The sequence below is a fragment of the Urocitellus parryii genome, chromosome 1 (genome assembly GCF_045843805.1).
Source record: "Urocitellus parryii isolate mUroPar1 chromosome 1, mUroPar1.hap1, whole genome shotgun sequence".
Classification (NCBI taxonomy): domain Eukaryota; kingdom Metazoa; phylum Chordata; class Mammalia; order Rodentia; family Sciuridae; genus Urocitellus; species Urocitellus parryii.
In genome coordinates, this window is record NC_135531.1 from 256,321,633 (window position 1) to 256,342,340 (window position 20,708).

Here is a 20,708-nt window from a genome sequence, read left to right on the forward strand (position 1 = left end):
AGCTGGAGGAATTTTCCCCAGACCAACAGCTGCCTGAGGTTGCATGGCAGAATCTGAAATATTGTATGAACTCGTGAACTCTAGCTGATTTGCTTAAAACCAATAGCTCTTAATGGAGGAATATGAAATAAAAGTGGTGGAGTAATGAATTTCCCTATTGTCCAGGTAAATTGGATGTCAGTACACATAAATCAGAATTTCTATATGCTCAGCCATGGGAACCATTTGTTCTTCTGGCTAGACTTTTCTGCCCAAACTATAAGGGAATAGATGCAAATGAGGGAAGAACGAACTATATTTTTCTGTTGGCTGTGTTTTGCCTGTGCTTCCTCAGTATTGTGTACCAGAGACCTTTGTTATTTTGGGAGAAGAATCCTCTACCCTAATCAGATTCTAATGCAATTTTTTTTTTTTTTAAATCCAAAGTATTCCCGCCCCTCCCTCTGCCGCCCAATCAGGAATGTGGTTTCTAATGATGCTGCTTTGGAAGAAGTCCTAGGGAAGGCCCTGGTAGACTTAAGTTCATTCCTAGTTGCATTCTGGCCCCTTCACACTTATTTCCTGCAGTGATTTAGTAGCAAACTATTGCTGCTGTGGGTGTTCCTGAGTATTAAGCATCGGGGGCATGGAGCAGTTGACACCTTTGGTAAGAGACTCTGGACTCTTTGTTGAAGTGCTCCATCAGGGAGCAATACTTGCCTTTAGTTAAGATACTGACTTCATAAAGAAGGACAAGAATTTCTAAGTTTCCATTCATCTGTTATCTGGCAGTTGAAATTGAAAATCATCATCAGTTCAACAGGTACCTGGATTTGGAATGATTCTGGTTTGTTTTATAGCCTAGTTCTTCTATAGAACCAAGGGGAATTGGAACTCGGGCAAGATTTCCTGAATTTCCTGAGCCTGTCTCGGTAAAAGGCATCTGGTAGTTTTTCATTTTAAACATCACCATTCAGAGTGATGAGGTGTGTGTACATTGGGATGGGCCCAGGCCTGAAGCATACTCTCACATGTATGCATCTGAAGAATGATCCCAGCCTTGCCAGCAGGAATAAAAAAATGAAAGGGACACTACGAGGCTCTTTTGTGGGCCAGCTTAGTCACCTGCAGTCATGACACTTCTATTCACCAGGCTTTCTAGAGGTTGGTATATACTGAATTAATAAAAGCTATCTGCACCCTGACAGACAATGAAAGGGGTATAAAGGTAAGATTTTATGAAAACTATAGTCTTTGAGCAGCAAGTTCCAAAGCACTATTCGTTTCTGTCGGGAAAAGGGGAAGGCAACTAAAGCTCTAGAGTCCTTCCATAATCGCTGTGACGCTGTCCCGCTGCTGACTGCCATATGCCAAGCCAATGTTTATTTCAAATCTACTTCATTTAGGATTGTGGTTCTTGACTTTCAGAATACATCAGAACCACCCAGGGAGTCCTTCTGTTCTTCCTTTCCTTTCTTTTTGTGGTGTTGGGATCAAACCCAAGGACTCGTGCGTGCTGGGCAAGTGCTCTGCCACTGAGCTCCATCCCAGCCCACACCTGGCACTTTATAAAAAATACAATACTCAGGCCCCATTCAGAGATCCTGATTCAACCGTCTGTGAGGACACCTGACATTTTGCTCTTATTTTTGTATTTCTAATGTGGGAACCACTGCCTTAAGCCATCCTCTTGAGCTATCATCAAGAACAGAACAGGAAAACAAGGGAGATTCAAATCACTGTCTCCTGAGGGTGGGGGGAGATGAACTTTGACAGCATCTTTGCATATCTTCCTCTTTGATGATGCCCAAACTATCTGGAGTTGCTCGGCCACACTAGTATACTCCAACTGGGGGAAGCTCACCTGTCCTGAGAAGTAGTGGAATCTGGGCTCGGACTACAACGTGTGTCTACTTTGGGGCAGTGAAACATTAACTTGTCCCTTTTTTTATCATAGACTGTGGCAGGTTTTGTGTGAGGATGAAGTCCAGTTATTCCTTGGACAGAGTGGGCGTGAGACTTGATTGGTTTCCTGAGGGTGGGGTAGGAGAGGCTGGGCATGACCCAGTTTGGGTGTGTCTCAGGGAGTAGGGCTCAGGGTTCACCTTTGGTAAATGTTTACCAGAGGTGCCTGTTCTGGTCTCTTTTCAATGTCCTTCTTTGGGAAAGTGAGTTTAAATGGTGCTTTTGAAAAGTTCCAGGTGGACGGTTGTTGTGCCCCACCGCCTTTTTGGTGGAGGAGTAAGGGCCAGCCCAGGCAGGAGGTAGCTGCACTCATTTTCAATCACTCCCAACTCTCAGAGGGCTGCTATCTGGAGCATAAACACCGACTCTTTATTTTTTACACTTTGCTATTTCACTCCAAAAACATGGAACCAGTTCCTTAGCCTGGCACATGTCCATTTAATTTGGAGAGTGCGGAAGAGGAAAGATGAAACCAGAGCAGGAAGCCTTGGGGAAAGAGCTGGTTAGGGCATTCAATGCATGAGCTGGGGCAGCTTGTCTCACAACTAAAAGCAATCATGTTTCGATTCAGCATATAAGGCTAACACGACATGTGTCTTTTTACAAGTGACAATCCATTTTTTATAAACATGGGAAGGATTAATGAGAATACTGTAGATTGATGAATATAGGAAACAAAAAAACAAAGACCATCTGTAAGGCTACTGTTAAGAGAGATTTTAAAGTCCTGGTAGCTCACTTCCAATAAACCTCAAATCTTGACTTTGAACTAATATCCAGGGCTGGTCTTGGGCTTTCAACACCTCTCAAAAACAGTATTTCAGTGAAGTTGTTATGAGAAGAGAAAGTACTTTCTAAATTGTTTATTGAGCAAGATAATTCTATACATTAAGAACGGGTGCACTTAAATTATGTGACAGATGACTGTAAAAGCAATAGGTTCTTGTCAACAACACAACTTCAGTTTTATATTATTACAGTTACTGATATTTTTTTAAATTATGTAAACAAAAATATGGATAAGTTATGCCAAAACAAAAGGCAACATAATCCAGAAAAAAACCCACATATGTACGTTAGTTAACACATTAGCTATGACAAATAGCTTAACAGAGAGCGATACAATAGCCCAAAGCCAAAATTTTAGTCAATTCTGTACTGCATGAGCAGAAATGAGGAAAACCCATGGATCTGATGCAGGAGCCTGAGAACAAGTTGTGCAAAACTCTTCTGTAGCACCACATCACACTCTGCATTTGCAACCTAGGCATTGCCTCTCCTTTTCCCATTTGCTAGGAATAGGTTTTTTTCCTTACTTCTTCGATGGTGGCTAACAGTTATTCACAGTCAAAGTCTGATAGGTGACCAAAGCCAGAACATAGGCCTCTAGTAGCACGAGCCTAATCTGATAGCTCAGTGGACTGCCCATGCCACACAGAGATGTTACCATCAAAATTTACCCACGAGGCTTCCACTTCCCATGTGGAAAATAGGTGGCAAAATAAAAAGAAAATCTTCATACAGTAAAGGAAAAGAAACTCCTTGTGTTTGTGTAATTTTTGAACCTGAAAAAGATTAAGTTCATTGACTTTACTGATTCAATTCTGGATAGCTGGTTTTACTTCTCTCTCCATTGGCCTTGGTGACAAGATGACATCCCCTGAGTTTGGTTAATGAAAGCAAGCAAGCAAGCAATCAAAAAGAGTGACTAAGAAACAGTACGAAACAAAGTTAAAACCTTGATTGGTTGTGTCTCTTAGTAAAAGCGCCAATGGCACTAAGAAGCCAATGCTTGTACCACTGTAACCATGTTTGCCATGTGAATCCCTTTATGCATGAGGTTAAGGCACCAGGTTAAGCAAAGGTGGAAGGTCTTTCGTGCATCTCGGGGTATGTGGGCTGCAGGTGCACTTGTGTGAGGAGCAGCCAGCCAGGAAGAGGTGAAGGGATCCATATTTAGTTGAAGGGTCCTGCAGGCTTCAAGTGGGTCAGGTAGATAGACTAGAAGCACTAGACAGCACTATAAGGCACTCCTACAGGGAAGAGAAACAAGTGGAAAGGCCAACATGGAGAAGGGGCCATAGGCCCAGTGGTCCACTGGGTGGGTTATTAGCTGTGAGCCCTGAATCTGGGCTGGGATTCAAGACTAGGGACAAGGAAGAGCAAGTGAAGGAGAGAGGGGCTGGTTTGTGGTTCATGGCCAGTCAGAAGCAATCCTCACTGTGTGAGAGTTGTTGGAGGTGCCTGAATTTTCTACCCTGGGCAACAATTGGCTTCATTCAAGTGCTTTCCAACAAGATGAGCAGCCCATGGGAGAAACCAAAGCAAAGCAGCAGTTATCTCATTTAATGGCCTTTCAGCACAGCAGAGGACCCTTGTGAGCACAGGGCCATGTAACGTGGCCACTTGGAACCCATTGTAAGTAAAACCCCTGACAACTGTGGCTATGCTTAGGAGGATATTCCACACTTATATTTGTTTTGCTTTTACCTAGAGTTTAACAAATGGCTTGGATTTGACTTCAGCCATGGACCTACAAAAACGTACTAGAGAAAAAACCCTCAGTCAGAGTTTTTGAACCCAATGAAATGAAAAGTCTGTTGATAAAAAGGCTGTTGGGTGTCAAGCTTTAACTGTCAAAACACTGTCCCACACGATAGAAATCAACATCTGTCTGTCTGGATTAACTGAGCAGGATTTATTCACCCATCCCCGGACTCGACCTAGAGCAGCTGGTTGCACTAACTTGGGTCAGAAGAGTGGCACAAGGAGCAGGACATCTGAAGTCCCTGATGCCCATCACTGACAAGTACGGCACCCAGAAAGGGAAAGCAGAGGGATTTGCCAATGACTCCCTTCATGCCAAAGAGAGCAGTGTTGTTTCTTTCAGTCGTGTCCCAAATTTTCTACTTTTTCACATTATTTCAAAGTATGAAACAAAGTAGGTAGCTCAAGAAATAAAAAGTGCAATAAAAAATTGTACTCAATCTACTGTGAGAAGTAATAAAATAAAATAACATCTGTATTGAAGCCAGGCAGTATTGGAATAGAGAATTGAAGATTTATTTCATAGTCTAGTTATTTCAAAAACAAAGTGCAGCAGATAATGGAGAAGAATAATTCTGCACACACATATGAGCAGCAGCAGTGGCTTTACCCTGACTCCAGAGCGGAATGGACCTCAGATAATGCCTGTCTCTGTAATAAGTGTTCAGGGTGAGTGGCATCATGCCAGCCTCGCCCTGACAATTAATTTATATGTGGCCTTTTTTGGCCAATGGATACAGAACAAAGCCTCAGGTTTGGAAGCCAAGCCTCTTGGAGGAGGAGGAGGAACGAAACTATCTGGTGTTAACAGCTGGGGTGAACACTCAACATGCAGAGATGAGCATGGAGTCCAGACCTGGCCAGCACAGGCTGTGTTCAGTAACCAGAGTGATAGAGACACCTTGGTTCCCACTGCAGCTGAGAGGGAATCATGGCACAGTTCCTTTTCAGGAGCCTGAAGGGTACCACTGGGTCGGGCACCACAAATCCCAAGCACCAGCCATATTCTCTTTTGGGGATAGGCCTAGTTGAAAAGAACTAAGAAGTGATTACCCTCAGCTCCTAACAAGATGACCCTTACCACTATGACAGGAAAGTGACTGTGAGTCCTCTGAAAAGACAGTGAAGCAGAAGGGGATGTGGATTTCCATGGTTTTCACGTAGAGACATTTCAACTTTGGGAAGGGGTGGCCCCGGACAGCACACCCACCCTAGTCTACCACTTCCTAAGTGCTCTGAGGTTGTCCTGCAGCGGTGCAAACTGAAGTCTATTTTAGGAATTGGCTTCTTTACTGGGGGGTTGGATGCCAACATTTCACCAGGGTTGGACGGTCTCACACATGAGTTTCTGGCATTGGTAGGAGGGATTTCCTCAAGTTATACACCAGGGAATGGGCCTTTCAGTGAAAAGCAGTTCCCTGAACTTGGCCGCCAGCTCCAGAAGATTAATTGGCCATTTTCTCCTATGCTTTACGTGCAGTATATTTACCATGGGATGAAAAATGGAACACGAGGAAAATCAGGTATCAGTTTGGTCTTAAGAAGTTGGAAATCCACAGACTTGCCTTTTTTTTTTTTTTTTTTTTTTTTTTTTTGACAGTTTCTAAGCAGTGGAACAATTACCTAACATTGCAACAAGGAATTTGCTAGGGTTGAAAACAGTAAGGGCGTTCATACACTCTACGGCATTTGGGACTGAAAACAGCAATTTTGAATTTTCATGGCAGACCTGCTCCTAAGCTGGCTCCACTCTGTCCTATTAGATTTTGGTGGTGGTGGCAGAGTGTTGTTGTAGGCCTGTGGCTGGCATGAACAAGGCTGTCAGGGTTGTACAAAAAGGAGAGAAAACAGAAGCCGTGGGGACACAGTTCCAGTTCTGGGTAGCTGATGGTGATAGCACATTTATTTTTTTTCCCTTTTGAAAATAAGCAGAATATGACGGGGGTGGAAAATTCTTAGTTGTTCCCAGGGACTGCTAATATTTAGCAGAGCCCTCTAAACGGGTACTGGTAAAAAAAACAAAGGTGTTTAGAGCAGGGATTCAGAATGTCACCCTTAACTCTTGTCAGGGTTGACCCTGGGTGTCTGGGACAGGAAATTCTGTACATAGAGTGAAGATGTTGGGGAGGGGGCATCATACTTCCCGTCTCCAATCTCAGTGGGCTGGGAAGGCCTCGCTGACAGTTGGAATCACAGATACATTAATTACAGCGAAGGCAAAAGTAAGCTACAGCGACAGGGAGCTGGGGGCGGAGGGAGAAGGCACTTTGCCATGGGAGCACATCTGTTTTATAATAAGCAGGTCTATAATTCTCTTGTGAAAGATCATGTTCTGCTATCTTCTCTGAGGCTGGAAAATATAAATACTGTATTTCACAAAGGGGAGGAGGAAAGGAGATGATCAAATTTGCTTGCCTGGTTGCCAAGTGTCTGAGACTTTCCACCCTTTTTCTTTTGTGTGCAACATTCTCTATAACTACAGTGTGTATGTGTTGGGGGGAGTCAACCTACTTTTCTAAGAGTAAAAGGCACCATGAGGTGTCTCGTGAATAGGGCCCTGGCCTTTTAACAAGTTTCATGCCTTGGTTACAGCTACTGTATAAGCAGAACATAAATGCATGCCTGGTGCCGAATTATTAAGTTGAAATGTGTGGTCTGGGGCTGAAAGAACAGGCATAGGTTGGGAGGTGAAATGCTTACAGCTAACTGCATAAAAGTCAGTCTGAAATGCCTCTAAATGGACGGAAGTATCATGAGCTGGTCTCTGGATGGAGCAAGGTGTGGGGCTGGATGTACCATGGACCTTGGGAACCACTGACTCCCCAGATTGCAATGGTGAAATGTCCAAACCAGAAAGGCATGGGTGACATCTGCCAGGGCGAAAGATACAGGATCTTCTCATAAGGAAGACTGAGAACTGTTCCATTAGAAGCATATTTTCTTGTTCAAGAAAGGGTCAAGATAGAAGGAATGGGAGCCGTTCAGTTTCCAGTGCTGTCCTACCTGCCGTGGGTCACAGAGACTGCTATGCTGGCTCTTACCAGGGCTCTGCAGTGCGAAGCCACTATCCTGCCAAACAGCTAAGCAATTTGTTATGTTTCTTATTTCTATATGTTATTTATACTAGCACTTTTTGCTTTACTTTAAGGTGGCAATTATATATGTGTCTATCTACTTATTTAAACAATATTAGATTTAATTCATTAATTCTATTTATAAGTTTGAAATTTTCTTAATAGCTTAAAGTAGATGCTTTTCAAAATGATACTCGGATTTCTTAAATAATTAAAAAAATGCAGAAATCAAGAGTGGTTAAATCGACAAAGATCAAAATGAAAGTGCAGTGAACATTGAGAAATAAAGCATTTCAAAGGCCTGGGTAGAAACTGCCCACACAGGCAGGACTCTGTGAAAGGAAATCGAAGCTCGTCTCCTCCCAGACACGGACCGTGTACTCCACCTACGAGTCTAGGCTCCGATGTCTTTAATGATGATCCTAGGACATTTTCTCCAGCCAGCACCATGAAAAAATCATAACAATCACCCACAATACCCTTGGAAAACTGTTTTAAGAGAGTCACATTTACAACCTGGCAAAAATGGTGGAGAGTCACATCATTAGGCAGGCATTGGGACTTGTAGTGGCAAACAGACCAACATACAGTTATTGGTCACAGAGTTCTCCTCTTTTCTCAGGAAAAAAACTTTCTGAGATTAACTTCAAAACCAGAACCAGCTTTCCTCCTGAGTTAGAGCTTCAATCTCTGTCAGAGGAAGCACACTCTCCCAGCTTCCCACTGTGCGGCTCTGCTGGGATGATCCCCACCTCTGTCCAGGACACTGGTCCTGGAAGAATCCAGGAGCATTCCTGTGTTTTGGAGATTTCCTAATGAAACAGAGCATGATGATGCCTGCCTCAATTCCCTTGGCTTCAGAGAAGGCTAAAAATAAATAACTCAGAAAAATACCCGAAGTTCTGTTGCTCTGCAGGAAATGCTTCTTCCCATGTCTTGTGTAACAAAATGGTCCTCAGAGCCAAAAAAGAAAAAGAAGAAAGAAATAAGAAGAACTTAAAAAAAAAAAAAAAAGGTCAGAACTATACAGCCTTGTGTGTAAACCAGGTTTTGTTGGGAGCAAGCAGCTGAGATTCATGGCCAAGTGTAACTCAGCCATCGGCAGGTTTTCAGCCACAGCAGCTCTGTGGACCTGTTAGACAATGATTTACACAGGACCTACGCACAGGACATACAGTGTGTATATAAATAAATAAACATATATATCTACAACTAGCTGAAGAGGGTGCTCTTCCTCACAGGGGTGTAGGTGTCCCCTCGGAAGCCTCTGGCCAGGTCATTACAGGGTGAGTGGCCTGGACGGCAGGTCAGGTGTTCTGGTAGGACAGCTCGAACATGGTGCACGCCTCCTCCAGGCTCTCATCCACGTTCAGCCTCTGCCAGAAGGACTTCTGCTTCTTTTGCAGCTCTCTGCGGACGCACCTCGGGCAGGGGACAGACTTTTCTTTGCATTCAGAATGGAAGACAGCTCCACAGCTTTCACACCTGTGAAAGCCAACCAGCGAAACGATGTGTGAGAGTGAAGAAGGTGACACGCTGAGGTGTGCGGACTCAGGGAGCAGATGGGGACACATCTACTATCCTGGACATCCCTGCCCACAGGAGGAGAAATGGTGGGGAATCAGCAGGTGTCCAGTGACTATGTTATCACAGCGACAAGGGGCAGCACTGGAAGATCCACGCACCTGTTTTCTCTCCACTGAAGAGGAAGGGTGGGTAGTGACTCTAGGAAAAGTGACAGAAAATGAGAATTGCTTGGATAACCAGAAACACTCGCACCTCACAGCAGGCTGAGCACCACCTCTGTGAGGATACAGCTTTCTACTTCTGTTATAATGAGCTAAGTGGTCCTTTGTTAACTTGCTGCCTTGATTTGACAGTTTGAGGAGGTAAAATGACACATTTCCATTCTCTGAATGATGTCCTGGGGTCTATTACTCTTTGCCAACTTTTTTTTTTTTTTGAAAAATTAGGAAAAGCTTCCCACTTTCTAAAGCCTACCTTGACAACATAAGAATGAACAAGGAAGCCCCAGAGAGTAGGAAAGAAAATGTGTTCTTTTCCCCAATGACAGGACAGATATTGTAATTTATGGAGGGGAGACATTCCAGGTGGATGACTAGTTTGTTGTTCAGTCTAGTGGAAGCCTGCACAGGAGTCTGAATAGCTTGTTTTTACTGCGAAGTTTTTAATAATGTCTGACAAGCTCAACTATAGCTGCTCCAGTGAGTGGCTTGCTGATGTGGATCAAGTTCTCAGCTTTCCACACATGAGTGACAAGCAACTTTCACCTCATCCTAGGAGCCCATGGAATCGCCTGTATTATTCTGTTCAGTTAGCAGCAGCCAGTGTAGAGGGGACCAGCACTGTACTGGGTTTAAAGAGGGATTGAGGAACCCTTCCTCCAGGCCCTATCCACCTCAGCCTTCTTTGTTTTTTCCCACAGGACCTCTAGTTTCAGTCGGATCTTGGGGGTGTTATTTCCTAGTCTGCCACAACTTGTCCCTTGCACCATTCAGGATTCCTATCTAACCTCATGTCCTGGAAAGGAGGCAGTCACTTGGCAGGAGACATTAGGAAGGAGGTCTAACTGAGAGACAGCAGATAGGGGCTTCATAGCACCCTAAGGTCCTCATGCCCAGGCTCGGCTCTCCAAGCAAAGGGAAATGCAGTGGTGGGTAGAAGAGCAGGCAAGGATCTACAAATCACCTCCCACTGTTGGCCACTGATATGGATTGAAGTGGGTCCCACTGTAGTCCATATGTGGAAGCTCAATCCCCCAGTGTAACTGCATTTGGAGACATTGTGTTTAGGCAGTATTAGTGCAAGGTTGGGGTCCTGATCCAACAGGCACAGAACCTTAGAAGAGACATCAGAAGGTTTGCTCTCAGTCTCTCTCTCTCCCTGTGCCTAAGAGGAAAGGCCACAGGAAGACAGGGCACCTAAAAGCCAGGAAGAGTAGTCTCACTAGAAGCCCATCCTGCCAGCACCAGATCTGAAATTTCCAGCCTCCAGATCTGTGAGAAACACACTTCTGTTGTTTAAGCTGCCCAGTCTGTGGTGTTTGGTATGGTACTCTGAGCAGACTAAACAATGCCCTTGAGCAAGTTACTTCACCTTCCAGGCGCCGGTTTCTTTATTTGCTAAATGGAGGTAATATCAGCATCTGCCTTGTTGGGGTGCTGAGTGCCTAAAATGAGATCATGGGGAAGGTGCTTGGTATAATCCCTGGTGCAGGGCACACTGGAACTGCCCCTTCCACTGCCCCTCAGGCTGCCTGCTGTCTTTCTGTGGGGCGTCACTGCAGACTTCACCTGTGTCATTGCAGGGACTATCTTCACCTATGTGACCAAGGACATCTCAATCAACCCCCTCATTTCACAGATTACAAAACAGATTCCAAAAGGGTTAGTCATTGTCTCCTGGGGACACAGTTGAAGACAGTTGTGGCCGGAACCCAAGGCTCCTGGCAGCCCAGCCATGTCTCCCACTGAGCGCCAGGCTGCTTACTGGCCATCTGAGTAAGCGCATGTGCCCTTGTGCAGGGAAACAGAGGGCTCCGAGTCAGAAGACCTGTGTTGAACCACAGATCTTTCTTTGTAGCTGAGTGGTAAGTTATTACCACTTTATAACATGCTGCTCATGGTGATCTCCTTCCTACTCACTGGGTTGCTGTGAGGCTAAAATGAGCAAATATGTGGAAGGCCACACAAATGGTGTGTGACATCATCCTTCACAGGTGACTCCAGTATCCACCTCCTTGACATTGGTGGAATACTGGATATGGCAGGGTCACCTCTAGTCTCTCCCTCTCCCCTGCCTCTTCCCTCCTGTCTGTGGGGATGAAGGTCACACCCAGAAGGCTTTTCTTGACAAGCCCTTCCTCAAAGGCAGTGGCTTCCCCTGCCCATCACACCTCTGTAATCACCTATCACTAAAGTGACACTAATGGTAGCTTTATCAAATAAATTTCCTCCTTTATGCCCCTTTTGTCCTGCTGGGTAATTTGGGGATTTACACATCCAGGGATGTGGCCCTAGGGCAGTGAGTGATGAAGAAAAAGGGTCCCTTCAGTGCCACTCCCTTATCTCTGCTGATACCAGGCCCAAGTGAGTGAAGAGATTGAATGTTATCGGATATTTCTGGTGCAAAAACACCCATAGGGTTATGGAGGGATCGAATGCACCTGCTCTTTCTAGCCAAAGGTCAGTAACTGAAAAAAAGTATGAGATAAAAAATTAATGATTTCAAAATAGAACCAAGTCCAATTTTCTAACAATTTGTAACCCAGCAGGCATCTTTTCAACTCTAGTATGGATAGATTGATTAATGACCTTCCCCAATTCAGACAATCTAGAGTTAATCCTCCCCACCCTGATTTTCTTTTCAAAGGAAAAGAAAAAGGACAGGAAAAGGAAGGAGAAAGAAATTGCTTTATGATATAAAATTTTTGGAGCTCCACATACACAAAAAAAGTAACATGCTGGAAAAATATTTACATTAAAAATGCAATTTATAGGTGTGCTCCTCTTTGAGAACAGGACTTTATTTAAAGGGATTTTTTCACTTGAAAAAGATTCACTGGCATCAGGGGGCTGCACACACACCTGTAATCCCAGTGAGTTGGGTGGCTGAGACAGACATGTTGCAAGTTCAAGACCAGCCTTAGCAACTTATGAGGCCCTCAGCAACTTGGTGAGACCCTGTCTCAAAATAAAAATATAAAGGCCTGGGGATGTGGTAAAGTGCCTTGGGTTCAATCCCAAGAACTGGGGTGGGGGGTAAGATTTGCTGGCTTCTGAGTGTTTACTGTTTCCTGACTGTATTTATTTATGATTTAACATGCACAACTTTTCAGGAACATGTTTTTCATATAAGGCCAATCTACCAATGTAATCATCTCTGCTGAAAATTACAACAGGTAATGAAAGAGAAATGGCTTTTGGTGTTTCTGCAGATACAATCAATGAAAGCCACATCTTCACGTCAAAGTCATCATCCCGGCAATAGGCAGCTTCCTTGCGCTGTGGCTGCTGCTGTACACCACAGGGAACAAAGCCCTTACGTCCTCCCCTCCCAGGGTCATAGAGGGTGCAAGTGCAGGGAGACATGTTTGCTATTGACCAAAGTCAGCCATGGGGTTTTCCACTTTTTCTTGAGCAAATCCATTGCTTCCACTTAATCAAGGACATCAACCTCAGCATTATTAACCTTTTTAATCAGATAGTTCTTGGATGTGAGGGGCTGGCCCGGGTATCATTAAATGTTAAACAGCATCCTTGGCCTTGACCCTGCAGATGCAAGGAGCAGCATCTCCCATTCCAAGTTGTGACAACCAGCAAAGTCTCCAGACACCACCACATGCCCCTGGGGAACAAAATCATCCCTATTGAGAGCCACTGGCCTAATCTATCTGAAAAAGGCATCACCAGGGGGTGCCCAAGAGGTGCTTAAACAGAATCCTCCCTCCCTCTGAATTTTACAAATATTACCTACTGACTTATACTTTTATCAAGCAAAAAGATCCAGTGTAGTACACTTATTCAATAACTTTTACAAATATCTATTTTAAACACATCATTTGATTAAAATACCTGAAATTCACTAGCATTAACTATCTTGTGGCTTCTAAAATTTAGAACATCTTTTAAGAAGTCAATAGTACCTACAACACGAGGCTGTGCATTGCTCAGTAACTCCTTAACTTTCTACCAACTTACTTGGACCTTTCAATTCTACCTAAAGGCCTCTCTATGGTTGGCCCTCAGTGATATTTAGTTGCTCTTTGGCCAAGACTCTCTGGGCTATTTCTCTGCAGTGTTTTCTGCATCTTCATGCCCTTCTCAGACCATCTGGCAAATCTAAGTGAAAAACTTTTGCATTTGCTTCCTAAAATAGATTGCTCCTGTGCAACTGTGAGACAGTTGGTTTCAGTAACTCCTGTAATGAAAAAGAGCCTGGTAGAACATTCACCAGGCTGCTCACTGCACAGGGCAGAGCTTCGATGGAGTGAGGAGTCCAAGGCCGTGGCCCAGGTTGGCTCTGGTGTCACAGGGACCTCAGGTGAATTACTTCATCTTTAAGCCTCAGTCTCTACAGGAGTAAACAAGATTGGGTTATATAATATGTAAGGTTCCTTCCAACTTGCAGGTTTGGGGTATGAAAAAAAAAATTCTCAGTAACACCTTTTTCTCTCCAAATTTTCTTGCTCTAAGGTCTGTGGATGAATTAATGTGAATGTGGTTTTCCTGCCTCCTCCTTAGAAAGTCTCAAATTGAGAAGCTGGGACAAAATGAGATGGGGCTTTAAGGTATTATGCATTATTTTTATTTATTTGCTTTAATCAAACTATAAAATAACATATATAAATTAGTATATACAGCTGTGACTATAAGAAGTGTGGCCAAAAGGAGCTGACTCTGTCCCTTTCTCAAAAATTTCCAGACAAACATTGAAAATTCCTTTAAGGCTTCTCCCAGCCCAACCATAGTGTATACTCACTTTACCCAAGAAAAAAAAAAACAAAACAGGATTGTTAAACATGAGCTTGTGTGAGTTTGTGTATGTATGAGAGAGAGAAAGAGAGAAGAGAAGAGAAGAGAAGAGAAGAGAAGAGAAGAGAAGAGAAGAGAAGAGAAGAGAAGGGAAGAGAAGAGAAGAGAAGAGAGAGAAACAGTAAATGCTGGCTGGAGGAAACACCAGCTTAGCACCCTATATGAAGTGTTTGTTAAATTACTGGAGTGGCTGCAGTGGAGGGAACTGGGTGCATGTTAAGCTTGGACACACCACGACAAATGGGACTAGGACAGAGAGACTGGAGTTCTGCTTCCATAGAAGCTACTAATTATCTGTGTGTGCCCTGGCAAACTGGTCCCCTTTCTTGGGATAAGTTCAGGCGAGCATCTCCATCATTTCAGGGAAACACAAATCTCACTTTGCATCTTAGCAAGTACATCATGGAAGGAGACTGTACATTTTATGAACAGTCTTTGACCTAAAAATTAACTTACTGACCCATGGTAAGTAAGGCAGAGGTTCACAATCTAGAAACCAAGAGATTGAACAGACACGATGTTCTTATTATGGTATCAAATTCAGGAAAACAGTCCTGCTACAAACTATAGAACTAAATACGTTCAGGGGGGAAAGGTTTGCATCTCAAATATGGCAAAGAAGCAAGAATTCCTGGCTGCAGACAGTTTCCTGTTCTGGAATGCTGATGATGTGAGGCCAATTAGAGACAGGCTCGATGGCTTTGTCTGCACCCTTCCAGATTCTGGATGCACTCAGGGAGGTCACAGGAAACTGCTAAAGGCCTCTGCCCTGAGCTGAGGTCACTGAAATGCTTCTGCTCTGTGCATGTTGGGTTCTCTTTCTGCTGTGTTTTTACTTTTGGCCCAGGCAATGGCTTCAGATTTTTCACTTGGATTGAAATTTAGGCTTCAGTTTGGTTAGATCTCTGATGAGCAAAAGGCCTGCAGAGTAGGGCTGAGCTTTGGCTGATTTCCACTTTGCAGAGCCCACACGAATAGGGTGGGGTGCAGAAATAAGTGCATGCTATCAGGCATGCGAGTGCGGTTTGTGTAGAGCTACTATGGAAGGTGCCCATATGGCCACTAGCTATTATTGGCTTTTCCAAGAAACCAAGATGATTACTTAAATGTCTTAGTTAAGGAAAGTAGTTATTGGGGCCTGGCTATTTTAATGTATTGGGTTGGTGCTTTTTTGCTGTTATTGTGTAAGTAAATGAACATAAGCAAATAGTTCGTAATTTCCCTAGATAGGAAATCAGCTAGTGTCATGTATACCTTAAGCCTGCGTGTTACACATGTGCTATGTACATACTTACATACACTTCGGAAAAATACACAGAATGTTTTACTAAACATTCTTAGGAAAAAAATTAAAATGATTTAAACAAATTTTAAGATTTAATACAATTTAATAGAGCTATTCTCCTTGGAGGAATATGAAGATTAAAATAATGAAAGATTAACATAAATGTCAGAAATAACTGATTGTGGCTGGTTGGGTGCTGAGGACCTAGGAGGAGAGTGCAAGGCCTTAGAGCGGCTTCCTGGGGTGCCATCTCCAAAAAAGGTCTGCCCTAAGCTGACCAGGAATCTGGACTCTCCAAACCACCCCCCCCTGTTTTGCTTGGCAATGCAAGAGACTTAGGGAAAATAGGCAGGATGGGGAGGACGTGAACAAGAGATCTAGAAATCTTAGATTACAAACAATGGAGCCACGCAGAGGGGAAAACAGACTACATTTATCACATTTGGGATTGTTCATGGTATATGCCTCCCGACTTTGGCTTAGGGCAGGAGGTGAGAGGTGGTAGGATTAAAAATGTATCTATATGGTTTGACTAGAATTGTATGAGACTGGAAAAGATCCAGTTCCTTTGGCTAAGTCTGGCAAATTTAGGTGCCTATGTGCTAGTTTGAAAAGCTATTCCATGGGCTGGGGCTATAACTCAGTGGCAGAGTGCTTGCCTTGCACATATGAGGCACTGAGTTCAGTCCTTAACACTACATAAAAATAAACAAATAAAATAAAGACATGCTGTCTATGTACAACTACAAAAAAAATTTAAAAAGAAAAGAAAAGCTATTCCATTAGTTTTGAATGGCAAATGCAAATACAGTAAGAACAAAATTAAAAATTTAAACTAGGCAACATCTGCCTGGCCATTTGTCTATGTTTTTACGTAAATGATTATCTTTTTAATCCCCACAACAGCTTTCTGAGTAAGGTATTATTTGTTTTCCCATTTTTAACAGGTCTGTCTGCAAATAATTAGATACAATATCAAACAATAACCAGAGTGAATACCTGAGTGAAAACTTTGGACTTAATTCCAGTCTTTGATTTGAAATCTGGCCTTCCTTCTCCTGGTACTAGCTACATGGTCCTTTAAGTTATTCAGCACATACCTAAATACCTGCTAAGCCTCAAATCTGGGAAGGACAATTGGTATGTCCTGCAATGATCTTTTTATCTGCCCTTTAAGCCTGAGGCAATTAAGGAGGGGTTTTTCCTGATTGCAGCCCACAAAGCATTTGGCTTTCACAGGTCTTGGACTTTGAGTTTGTAAACCAAGCTCAGCTAATACCTTTGACAAAAGCTTTACTTAAAATCTGGCTTCAAAATAGAAGGCAAACAAGGATTAATTAATTCATTTGTTAATTTGCTATCCCACTGGGGTCATTAACTGTCATCTTTTGTGTAAATGCTTAAAAAATGCTTCCTACTAACCTATGGGTGGTGACAGGACTTCTCAGTCAGACATATATGTCACACATTATATGTGTACAAAATCATAATAGATTTGAACTCAATGTCCTAGATTTTTGTGGGATTTGGAAACTACTGATGTTTCTGTAACTGCTAAGTTTTTATTTTAAGGTTCACCTGGAAGTTCCTATCATTTTCAAATAACAAGTGCCCACCTTTTCTTGTGATGACTTCAGGAAAATCTGTTTACTATTAGAGATTATTACTGTTACTGGAGTGGCTGCAGTGGAGGGAACTGGGTGCATGTTAGGCATGGAAACACCATGACAAAAGTAAAGGAACTACAGGAAGATTTAAATATTTTCTACCATTGCTGGAAAAGCTAGAATTTATTATAATTGTAGCCACAGAAAACTATAAATAAGAGCAATGGTTTGCTGTAAAAATTCCTAAAGTTGTTCAAAATTCCTTAGAGCCCATGGGATGTTTAGAAATGTCTTGCTACATCTAAGACAAAGGCAACTGTATATGAGACTATTGTTAGGCAAATGGAGATTAAAACAAATAATCTTAGTTTATACATATACTTCTGTTGTATCACCTTTTAAAATGCAAAACTGAGAAATTTAACTGTCATATTTTGAAGTATGCCTTTTAAAAGAAACAATAATTTATAATACTTATAATCACAAACTCTAAGACACTGAATGGAAGTCACTGTTATTTACATATTACATTTGAGTTTCAAAGTACAAGGCATTTAGTAGAGCCAAAATAAAAGCAATTTTCAAGCATGGTACATTAGAAAATGCAAAAGTCCAGAAAATAAGACCAATTTTATAAGCAGCATGATTAATTGCTTAGGAATAAGTTATTGGTCATTAATGCAAATTTTAGGAGAAAGGCAGTCAAATAAAAGGCCTGAAGTATTTTGTCATTATTTTAGGTTATTCCCTTATTTGTCTCCTGTCACCAACGTGACTCCCTCCCTTCTCCAGTGGTGATGGGAATGGAACCCAGGGCCTCACCTATGCCAGGCAAGTGCTCTACCCTGGAGCTGCTTCTTCAGTCCAAGACAGTTTCTTAACAAGATGGCATTACAGAGTTTTCTAACACTCAATGTGTTCTAGGCTAGTGGTGCTAAGAAAAAGAATCTCAAAAAGAACAACACAGTCCCTCACTGGGGGAAGCCTTTAGCTTAGGCTGCAGGGACAAGCTGTGCTAACCAATACCTTGGCTCTTTATCTTTCATTGTCTCTGGGTGGTGGGTGGCCTGAGCAAAAGCTGCAAATCCCTCTGTGAGAAAAAGTGAGGTGAGACACCTTCAGGTGGGCTTAGCCTACGACAGAGGCACAGAAGCGTTAAAATCACCCTTAGGTGCCTTCCAAGGCTAGACCCTGACTAAATTTCTTGCGTTTAAACAGACCATCTTAAATATGCTCTCAAGAAAGCTGAGGAAGGGAAAAGTCCCTTTTCTGGCTGAAGCTGGACATGCATGCATCAGATCTTTCCAAATTCCCCCACCCCCACTGCTGTGCTGGTGAACACCATGCTTGCTCACCAGAGGCTGCTCAGCCTTGCTCCCGACCCCACCCTCTCCTCACTTCAGACACTGTGTCTTCCCTGCTGCTGAGGAAAATTCACTTGTCTCTTCATTCTAGATTTGGAGGATTTTCTTTCCAATCACAGATATAAGCTGCCTTCCCGCCAAGTCTTTTAATTTCATAAATGTCCTTTTCCTCTACCATCAAATATTTCTTTTCTAGAGAACAAGGGCATGTAAATTCGTTTTTTGAAGAAAGGCTTTATCATACTTCACCTTTCCAACTCTCAAGGCCAAACTAGATCTTTAGTTTAAGTGAAATCTGTACAAGTTAATGGTTTCCAATGTTTCTAAGACAGGCTTTAGGCAAATCTCAGGGTCATTATTAGCAAGTTTTTCTATTATGTTATTGGTTCTAAAATAAGAAAATTCCCACATTTCTGTGTTTTACATGAATTACTTTTTTAATATTATCTTTTTAAATTTCTTTTTAAAAATATTCTTTTATTATCGATGGACTTTTATTTTATGAGGTTCTGAGAATCCAACCCGGTGCCTCACACATGCTAGGCAAGCGCTCTACCACTGAGCTACAACCCCAACCCCTTTCTTTTCCAATTTCTAATCAAAAGGCTGAACATTCTTCCTGTTAATTGTTTTGGTGAGTTCTAAAAACCATGCCAAAAATAAGTGGGGCTCCACAAAAGGTAGAGCCTTTTGTCCTTATGGATGGTTTGTGAGACCCTTAAATTTCAGAGCTAGTGCTGTGGCAACAGGCTAAGGCAGAAAAGGCCCTGCATGGAGATTCAGGAGGGAATCTTAGTAGCTACAGTTGTGATGTCAGAGGGGCTTCTAGCCTCAATGGAGGTGGGAGTCATGGGAAGATGATTGCTAAGCTCCCTCTAGCTCTTCAGAGGTTCTATGCTCCAGTGTGATTCAATCCAAATAGCAACTTTTATACAGAGTGTGAACATTTATGAACTGTACCTTTATCTCTATAATAAGTATTCTGAAAGCATCAGGAACTGAATGAGTGGTAATAATGATAATTATTATTTTTTGTAGTGCTGGGGATTAGACCAAGGGGTGCTCTACCACTAAGCTACATCCCTAGTGCCCCCTCCTCTTTTTTTGAGACAGTGTTTTGCTAAGTTGCCCAGTTTAGCCTAGCACCTCTTGCCTCAGCTTCCCAAATAGCTAGAATTACAAGTTATGCACCACTGGGCCTGGCCTGAGTGACAGTTATTAATGATAGTTGTAGATCTCACGTGCAGATGCTTCCTGCTGTAACACTGCTGGGTGGTTTAATATTAAGAATACTGAAGGTGCCTAATAAAGAGATGATAATAGAATTAGATGCTGACATTAAAACAAAATATATATATATATATATATATATATATTTTAGTACATATATATTTTTAGTTGTAGATGTACATAATACCTTTACTTTATTTGTTTATTTGTATGTGGTGCCAGAGATCGAACCCAGTGCCTCATGAATGCTAGGCAAGCTCTCTACCACTGAGCTACAACCCCAGCCTAAAAACAAAACAAAAAAATTTTAAGTAATTTTAATGACATAATGCTATTAGGCTCCTAAAATTAATTGTATAGAAAAAGTCTCAAAATATCATAAACATATACTGACAAAACAAAGATACTACTTTACCTTTTCTAATCCTAAAGCATAAAACAGTTCATTTCAAAACATGCTGCTCAATCTGAAAAGTCAACATTTTTGTATGGAAAGGTAAATACTTCTTCTTTTCCCTATTGTGTATTCAGGTTACTTATTTACAGTCTCACGGGCAAAAAAGTATACACTAAAAAGTGACCCAAAAAATGTTCTGTAAATTAAATTATCTAAGTAGCTTAGCAAAGCTCAATTTTTTCTTTTTAAATATTTTTAATTGTAGATGAACCTTTATTTTATTTATTTAAATGCGGTTCTGAGAATTGAACCCAGTGCCTTACACATGCTAGGCAAGTGCTCTGCCACTGAGCTACAATCCCAGCCCAAAGCTTAAATTTTTGACATGGTCTCTCTCCTGACAAAGTTTCTACTGGCCCAGTAAAACACATCTGCTCTTGACATATGATAGATTGTTAGCCATCACTCAATAAATTACTCATATCTTGGTAATGTCTACTTACGTAAAAATTTTCCTGAAATCAGTTTGAAAGTTATTTGAACAAATTATGTTAACAACTACAGATTTGCAAAATTAAAATAAGGCAATTAAAAGAATTTTTGTTTTGTTACCAGGGATTGAGCCCAAGAGTACTTAACCACTGAACCACATCCCAGCTCTTTTTATTTTTTGTTTTGGAAAAGGGTTTCACTAAGTTGCTTAGGG

At 42.1% G+C, this 20,708-nt stretch overlaps 1 protein-coding gene across 1 annotated transcript in view; it reads right to left on the bottom strand.

Annotated features, from left to right (window-relative positions):
- Positions 1-7,749: 7,749 nt before the first annotated feature.
- Plekhm3 (pleckstrin homology domain containing M3) overlaps positions 7,750-20,708 on the bottom strand; it is a 176,677-nt gene continuing 163,718 nt past the window's right edge. The window contains exon 8 of the mRNA XM_026394591.2: positions 7,750-9,050. Within this exon, the coding sequence (XP_026250376.2) occupies positions 8,873-9,050 (178 nt within the window). The 3' untranslated portion in view covers positions 7,750-8,872. The remainder of the gene's footprint in view (positions 9,051-20,708) is intronic.